The 8766-nt window shown below is 36.4% G+C and overlaps 1 protein-coding gene across 1 annotated transcript; it reads left to right on the top strand.

The window, feature by feature from the left end:
* Positions 1–2490: 2490 nt before the first annotated feature.
* On the top strand, positions 2491–8003 carry LOC149265292 (uncharacterized). Its single transcript, XM_089429264.1, has 7 exons — positions 2491–2591; positions 2701–3755; positions 3859–4131; positions 4267–5610; positions 5768–6376; positions 6485–7000; positions 7162–8003. The coding sequence occupies exons 1-7, from the start codon at positions 2492–2494 to the stop codon at positions 7891–7893; spliced, it is 4629 nt and encodes a 1542-aa protein (XP_089285390.1). The 5' UTR covers position 2491; the 3' UTR covers positions 7894–8003.
* Positions 8004–8766: the final 763 nt, after the last annotated feature.

The following is an 8766-nucleotide window of genomic DNA, read 5'->3' as shown; positions in this document are numbered from 1 at the left end:
ACATTTTTGATAGTTTATGGGACATTCAAAATTTTGAAATTTGCCACTTACCTGAATTTATAAAAATCTTTGTCAGATTTTATCAAAATCTTGATTGAATTTGCACAATTTTCCTAACAAAAACGACAATCTCATTAGACTACAGTGTTCAAGCTGTTCTTCTATAATGTAACTTTAAACCCTGACACTATCTACCCTAAAACTGTCACTGATATTAATCATATTAAAAAACAATAACCCTACCAGCAAGATTGGAATTTCAGAAGAAACTAGCCCGTCAAATTTAACATCTTTCACAGTTCCTAACCTATTTTCATAGTTTCTACTCAGAATTTTAACAGTTTTTAATTTTTTTTTTAACAGTTTTATAATTTTTTAAAATATATTTGAGGAGCAATTCACCCGTAACAAACAATTTGCACAACAAATTTCACCCTATAATTCGTGATTTAGATTTGCTTTTACTCGCTTTTCATCTAACATCATCATGGTTAACCTGTCATTTTAAGAAAAAGCGGGCTCAGGTGGAGAAGAGGTTAACAGCCCACCTTGACAACTGGGTCTACCCTTTACTTTACAAGGCCATATTAATTTTTAATGTTTAAAGGCATTCTCATTGTATGGTAATTTATTTATCTTTGTGATCTTTATAAATATCCAGCCATGGTCTTACGCAGCAATTTCAGTGAGTGAAGTGAGCCCCTTTACAGCCCCTTCGGTATTTATAGAATTGACCTGTGTAGCTGTGAGAGAATTGCAGTGAAATTACTCAGAACTTTTTTTCATTCCCTCCCTTCTTGATACCATTGTTGATCGCTCCTAAGTCCTTTCCCCAGCTCGTTCCCTTCATTCCTTCTGCAGCGATGTCGAATATCATTTCTTTCCTCAAAGCGAAGGTGTTGAAATTCTTCTCGTGTTTGACATCACCGTGTTTGACATCACGGCCAGATGGCTCGTCTTCTTCGCTCCGACCCGCTGAACCACCCGCTCAACCAGAGTGTAAGGTCGATCCGTCTCCTATTGAAGAAGGCGGCTTACGCGCTCCGTCTCCTATTGAAGAGGGTACGGGCGATCTGTCTGAAAAAGGAGGCTCTTCTTTCCTCCGACCCGCTGAACCACCCGCTGAACCAGAGTGTAAGGTCGATCCGTCTCCTATTGAAGAAGGCGGCTTACGCGCTCCGTCTCCTATTGAAGAGGGTAAGGGCGATCTGTCTGAAAAAGGAGGCTCCCTACGCGCTCCGTCTCCTATTGAAGAGGGTAAGGGCGATCCATCTGAAAAAGGAGGCTCCCTACGCGCTCCATTAAAAGGTGATGGCTCTTCCTCTTCCAGCGTTTCAAAGGTGTCTGATCTTACTACCACCATTAAGGAAGCTGCTGAAATCGCAATGGACGGCAAAGAGGGCAACGTAAATCTCGATGAACTTATCAATTATATAAGTGAGCTCTTGGAAGTACTTAAGGTAATTTTAGATAGATTTATTCATAGGATGGGAATATTTTGAAATTAAACTGATAATAAGGAGGTTTATGGGTCTTATTCAAGTATTTCTATCCGATTTCAGATTATGAATTTTTTTTTAAACTGATAATAGAGAAATTTTCAATCAGTATAAGTTGAGGATATGTTGCACTGTTCTGTAAATTTGCAATCATTCTATCCTATTATGTAAATGGGAATTATATTAGATTTAGTTTTGTTAGTATGTGATGACCTGAAAAATTAAATATATCGCATTTCCATGTTTTCCTAGGAAAAATCGTCAAAGAAAAAATTGAAATTTCCGACATACAAGTTTTGGTCTAGGATCACCTCAAAGGACTTGTTGAACTTGAAGGAGTTCTTCACGGGGGTAAAAGAGTTTGCTTCCGCAGTGGTACGTTTCAATCCTCACAGTCGAATTTTATATTCAACGAAACAATGAATCTGAGATTAAGAAAAACTTGGTTTTTTCCTTCACTGTAATTAATATTAAATCTAAATTCCCTTCAGAAAGATATTATTCCGTCTCAAGGTTCCAGTGCAGCAAAGACTGTCGTTGTCGATCTCTTAAAAGGAATAGGGCACGCAAGCTTGGCTACTGCTGGTCTTGTTGTAGTCGCTACAATTTTGGAAAGATTTGAAGATGTTTCTGATATCAAAGAGGAGTGCCTGAGTCTGTTGGACGAAATGAACTCGTTGGCCAAACATGTTAAGGAGCTTCAAGAAGAGCCTTGGTTGAATGAACAGATGGAGAGTCCAATCAGAAAAGCAACCGAGCTGATACTGGAAGCCTCTATCATGTCCTGCACTCAAATAGACTCCTCAAGGTTTGCCAGGTGAGTAACCCATTCTCCAATTAAATATTGTGTTTAAATGGATGTAGATATGTATATGTTGTGGAGGCCTCTTTGTTCTATGCATGCATGTAAGGTCAGAGCCCTATTCTGAAGTTTCTTCATCGAATTTTACTCGTTGCAGATTTTTCTCAACGCCCGTGGACAAGAAAGAAAAATGTACAGAGTTATGGACAACAGGATGAGTCTCTGTCTTTTTAGAGCCAATAGGCCACGTCGGCAAAAGCCAGTACACGTAGAATACCCTACAAATGCAGGTAAATTGTAGCAAGTATTACCATTTATTTGTATGTTTATATGGGATTATTGTTTTACTGTTTCTGAGAGTGGTGTGATATAGTTGATGTTTTAATATTGTTAAAACAGTTGGAATTGAAGACCCGTTGGACAAAGTTATAGAACTTCTGGACTGGAGAAGTGAGAAAAATGCAATAGCAGTTGTTATCCATGGGTTTGGGGGAATGGGAAAGACCACCCTTGCCAATGCTGTGTATGCAACACTGTTTGATCAAAATAATATAAAAGGATGTAAATACGCCATGGTTAGACTGTTTGAAGACATAGCAACGACTCCAAATGTAATGAAGTTGCAAAAAGATATAATAAAAGATCTGAGGACGGGAAGAAAGGAAGATGAAGACGCTATGCCAAATATTAGAACATTTGAGCAAGGGCAGCAAGAAATTGGCCTCTTGTTAAAAGAGGAGGTGGCTTTCATTTTTATTGACAATGTTTTGCTCCGAGAGAAGGTTGAACAAGGCCGAGATGCACTCGAACAGCTTCTACCTCAGAATATGGGGATTGCAAAAAAACTGAGGTTGCTTATCACTGCACGAGATAGTAATGCAGTGAGAATGCGCGAAGAGCAAGGAATACAAACAAAATTCTATGCTATTGAAAGCCTTGTGGATGAAAAGGCAATGGAGCTTGTCAAACAAAAACTGGGTGATAAGGAGAAGCAATTGCATTCCAGCCAAATGAACGATATAGTCAAGGCATGTGGAGGAATTCCAAAGCTTTTGACTGTGGTAGCAGGATTCATAAGTTCCGAAGAAAATGCAAAAAATGCTTATAGAACAGTGATGGAAGAGAGCAAAAAAAATTGGAAGGGTGAAATTGGTGAAAATATAGAGTGCTACGTCTTTGCCTACGAAAATCTTGAAGATAGTTTGAGAGATCCATTTTTGGACATTTGTTCATTTTTTCAAGGTTGGGACTGGGAAGCACTTTCAAATATTGTGGGAGAAAAAGAACTGAAAAAGCTAGAAAAAAGAGCGCTTGTCACGCAAGATGTGAAAAGCATGACTGCAAGAGTGCACGATATCATCCTGAAAATTGGTCTTCAGAAGTCAGAGGGAGAAAGATTCAGATTCACCAGTGCAAGTGAAATTCAAGAGTTCTTACATCAGAAGGAAGATGAGGTACGCAATCTGTTGACTCATAAATATATGTCATGTACAGTTAATTTGTTTAAAAATATGTCGCTTGATTCAGATGACTGAGAAATATTTAATAAAAATGTAGGACCTTCGAAAGATCAAAGGCATATGGTCGAGTAAAAACAAGGATCCATTGTATCTACCCGCACCAAAACTTGACTTGATGTGTAAATCTTTAAGAGTTCTTACACTTGGGCGCTTAACAGATGTAGAGGGCAAATGTCAAAGAATATTTGAAAAGCTGGTTTTTTTCAGTGCGGAAGTTTCCCATCTTCCTTTTGACGTGTCAAAGTTAAAGGGCTTCAAGGAGTTGAGACATCTATGTTTCAAACCTGCAGATTTACAAAATCTAAGTCAGGCAAGTTTACTTCAAATATTTGGTCCTCGTTATTTCTCTTCTCAATTTTCTTGGAATATCTATAAATCTATATCGCGCGTAGTTTTATTAGTTTTAATGATTTGAGAATAACTTTCAGATATGCTTAATTTTCAGATGCCCTCCAATCTTAGACACATCGATTTACAATTAAATTCCCCCGACTTCCAAATCTCTTCCAATTGTATTCAGCAAGTCAGCAATTTGCGAGTACTGATACTCAAGAATGCACAGCTGAAAAGATTGCCTCATGAGCTAGGAGATGTGGTAAATGGTTTGCGGAAATTAAGACTTTCAGAATGTAAATATCTAGAGGAATTACCGGAATCTATTTCAAAGCTTGGATCTCTAAGAGTGTTGAGCCTTTTTGGCTGTTCTGGATTGAGGCAGCTGCCAACAGATTTGGGATCATTGAATTCTGATCTGCAAGAACTCGATTTGGGGTGCTGCATAAGACTGGAAGCGCTTCCTAGCAGTCTTGAAAATCTTACATCATTGCAAAAACTCCGTTTGAGCAGGTGCGAGAGTCTAAAAGCGCTTCCTAGCAATCTTGGAAAGCTTATATCATTGCAAGAACTCAATTTGTTCAACTGTCAAAGTCTAGAAGCTTTGCCTACCAGTCTTGAGGAACTTTCATCATTGAGAATTTTGGACTTATCCAGGTGTGCAAGCTTAAAAGATCTCCCTTATGGCATAGGAAAGTTAACATCCCTTGTTAACCTTAGTCTAGGTGGTTGTACGAAACTAAGCAGTATTCCTGACAGCATTGGGCAGTTGAAGTTGGACTCCATCAACTTAAGTTCGGCCGATTTAAAAGAACTACCCGATGGGTTTTGCAACCTCTCCTTTATAACAGAACTTACAATGTATAGCTGCCATCGCCTAGAGAAACTTCCAGATCGATTTGGAGAAGCAACAAGTTTAATAAAGCTAAGCCTGGTCGATTGTGAAAATCTAAAGAAACTTCCAGAAAGTTTCAGCCAACTCAAGTGCTTGGAGAAGTTGGATTTATCAGGGTGCACGAGCCTTGAAGAATTATGTGCAGACTTCAAATGTCTTTCATCACTGCGAGTTCTATCGCTGGAGCAGTGCAGAGTGTTAAAGAAGCTTCCAGAAAGTTTCGGCCAACTCAAGTGCTTGGAGAAGTTGGATTTATCAGGGTGCACGAGCCTTGAAGAATTATGTGCAGACTTCAAATGTCTCTCATCACTGCAAGTTCTATCACTGCATAACTGTAAAGTGCTAAAGAAGCTCCCCGAGGATTTCCATTTTCTCACCTCATTGCAAACTCTGCATCTAACTGATTGCTATATGTTGGAAGGGAAATGGATGGAGAGCATGGTAAAGATGAAAACACTACAGATTTTGCGCATCAAAGGAAGCACGTTGTTGGAGGAGAGATGGGAAGAAATTCAAAGACAAGGGGATCAATCATGGTCTTGTGTAGTGCATACGCGGCAGGTAATCCACATTTTAAAACATGTTATCTTTTTCTGCGTCACAATCAACTCTTCTTATGTTTAGATCCTAAAAACTTATAATACTGGAGAAAATCGCTAAGCATGTTTTTTTCTTTCCATTACTTTTCCTTTCCACTCACTTTAGTTTTTTTCTTCAGGGTTTCTCAAATAAGGAGAATGTTCTAAAACAGTTGCAATTAGAATTTGATTGCCTACTGATTAATGGACGAGGAGAGCCAGTCCATATATCTGATCTTCCTCTGAACACCCTGCTGCTTGTTCTGTTCGATAGCCGATACCTTTTCTCGCGTGGTATTCCATTCTCTTTAATTAAGGAGAGCATCGATGATATTCAAGCAAATTTCGTCGTGGTTTACTTTGGCAAACATTTTAATAAATTTCCTAAGAAAGTGAAGAATAAAATTCTGGGCCATGCTCCTGCTAACGAGAATGCTCAAGCATTGTTTGAAAAACTGTTAGTAGCAGCTGGAGAGATAATATCTGGTCGGCTCTTGACCTACAGGGTTGAGATGAGTGCGAAGGTTGTCAGTGACGAAAAAGGTTATAAGTACCTTTCGTGTTGGGAAGCTTTATCAAACGACTCAGCGGTGGAGGAATTTGTGGTGAAGAAATGCGGAAAATACCTGAAATTGAAGCAACTAGTAGAAAGTCCCCGAGAGAATCATATAGAGTTGTTAAGAGAGCTCTTCGCAAGTGGAGAAGAGGAAAGTTCTCTTGATTTTCTGAAGAGTGGTGCATTAACTCAGGTATTAAGTTGTATATTTTGTTGATAATTCAAATATCTTACAAATATTTATGTTACAAACAAATTTTAACTACCCTTTATTTTGTTTTTGTTCATGTGAAAATTGTAGGTGGGAGTGAAGGAATTGAAAGGAAAAAAGATTTTATTAGATATCAGGCCGGCCCGCATCCGTCATGATATTCCTCTTCTATCTCTAGTGGAGATGTATCGTGCAGAAAAAGATAGATTTAATTTTGAAATAATAACAATTCCAATAATCCAGTTGGATACACAATTGGATGTATGTAAGAAGTTTTCGAGAGAGGTTCCATGGTTGGTCATCCAAGATCCGTGGCAGCTGACGAATGCAACTAAGTATTTTCTCGTTGAAGGGTGTCCACTGGCGTATGGAGGATGGGACAGGTGGCACCCGAACATAATGAGGATAATAGAAAGCAACGGGACAATGGCAGCGCATAACCGTGGCTGTGGGGGGCTATTGCGCATGGTAAACGCATGGGGGACAGAAGCTTATCCTTTCACGGAGGAAAGATACGAGGAATTGATGGAAAAAGAAGTGAGAGAGATGAAGAGTATGCCTATTCTGATGTTTCTTTTCAAGCATTTGGAAAGTGTATCGGAGCAGGTAAGTCATTATTTGTTTGTTTCAAATGATTCTGTCATTCATTTTTATTTTAACATTTTTTATTATTTTTATCTTTATTTCCAACACTTCTGTATTTAACATTGTTTTATTTTTATCCTGGTTTCTAACACTTTTCTTGTGTTGTGGTTGAGGATGAAAAGGTGAAAAGGGCAATGCGTGAGCAAAAGATGATATGCTTATATACCTCCGACAACAGGGAGTTTACAAATTCCATAAACAATGTGTTGATGGAGTGGAGTGATAGTATTTACATCGTTTATATTCCTAAATTTGAATTCCAGAATTACCAAAGTGCACGGTTCACTGCTGCCACTGGTAGAAATGATTTAGCAGTGAAATCATCGAAGATGGTACAAGCGGAGATGCAGGGGATGTCTTTGTTAAATTTATCTGAGCATGAAGCTATGCGGTTTTGGGCACGTATTTCCTCCTTTAAAGAAGCAAGGGCTGAAATAGAAATAGATGATAAGGATGAGGAGCTCAATAAAATTTATTCTTTATTGAATTTTATTTATCCAAGGGAAAAGGAGGAGGAGAGTTATTTATGGATGGTTATAATGGACGAAGATGGAAATTTAATAACAGAGAAGGGAAAAGAAATAGTAAAATTATTATGTGAAGAACATCCAAATGGCAAAGCAAAAGAATTGATGAAACAATTGATGAAAGGTACTAAAGAAAGTCGGAAGGAGATTTTTGTTGAATTTGAGCAATTGTTTGCTGATGATGATAATGTTGATGATGATGCTGCTGCTGATGAGGATGCTGCTGATGCTGATAATGCTGATGATGATGCTGCTGCTGATGAGGATGATACTGCTGATGCTGCTGATAACGACCTTCTGAAGGATAACACAGCCCCTTGTAAATAATACCCCCTTATAAATGTGTATTAGACCAATTTTATTGGTATAAAAAGTCAAATTAGTTGTAATAAAAGACATTTTATCTTTGAGATTATTCATATTTTTATTTCAATAAATTTTTATTTTTATATGTTCATTTTATTTCTTAACTAAACTTAATTTGTTATTTTAGTTTGCACATTTTATTTCTTAATAATCTTTTTTCTAAATCATTGTTTTTTAAATAAACAAATTATGTTTACATTATTTAATAATGTAATATTGAAATTTTATAAAAATAAATTAAACGCTTTTTAAAATAATTATTTATTATTTTTTTTTCCTATGAGTTAACTGTTTTCATAGTGAAAGTATTAAGTATAGTTTTCTTGTTGTGATATGTAAAAGTTATATATGGGTAAGGATTTTTTAATTTCAATTATTTTCTGTACATAAAACTTTTATAAATTTTATCTAAAATGGAAATATTTTTAAACATATTGAAATGATTTCTTGTTATCCAATTTTTTCTGGTATCAAACTCCATATTAAATAAGAAAATAATCACACAACTCTATAATATTAAGCTATAAATAAAATCATTTTAAAACAATAAAAATAATTAATACACCATGTTTATAACTTTAGTATGAATTAAATATAAAATTAATTAATATAAAACAGTAATTCTACATTTAATTATTAAGCAATAAATATAAAGTAATGAGTACTGCATAAAATAAAATAAATGAAATGAAATGAAATTATTTTAAATATAATACAATATAGTATAATTTAATTCTATATAAAATTGAGTCAATTAAATAAAATGAAATTATCAAATAAATATATGGTGGACGGGACAAGGTTTAGAACTTTCAGCGTATCATCTTCGAGCTC

The sequence above is a fragment of the Pinus tabuliformis genome, chromosome 6 (assembly GCF_031772625.1).
Source record: "Pinus tabuliformis cultivar Carrire ecotype Pingquan chromosome 6, CPIR1, whole genome shotgun sequence".
NCBI classification, from domain to species: Eukaryota; Viridiplantae; Streptophyta; class Pinopsida; order Pinales; family Pinaceae; genus Pinus; species Pinus tabuliformis.
This window is presented reverse-complemented; position numbering and strand designations above follow the sequence as displayed.

Coding starts and splice junctions, on each gene's coding strand:
- LOC149265292 (XM_089429264.1), top strand. CDS start 2,492: ATGTACAGAGTTATGGACAACAGGATGAGTCTCTGTCTTTTTAGAGCC. Junction 3,756..3,858: donor TACATCAGAAGGAAGATGAG/GTACGCAATCTG, acceptor ATAAAAATGTAG/GACCTTCGAAAGATCAAAGG. Junction 7,001..7,161: donor TGGAAAGTGTATCGGAGCAG/GTAAGTCATTAT, acceptor GAGGATGAAAAG/GTGAAAAGGGCAATGCGTGA.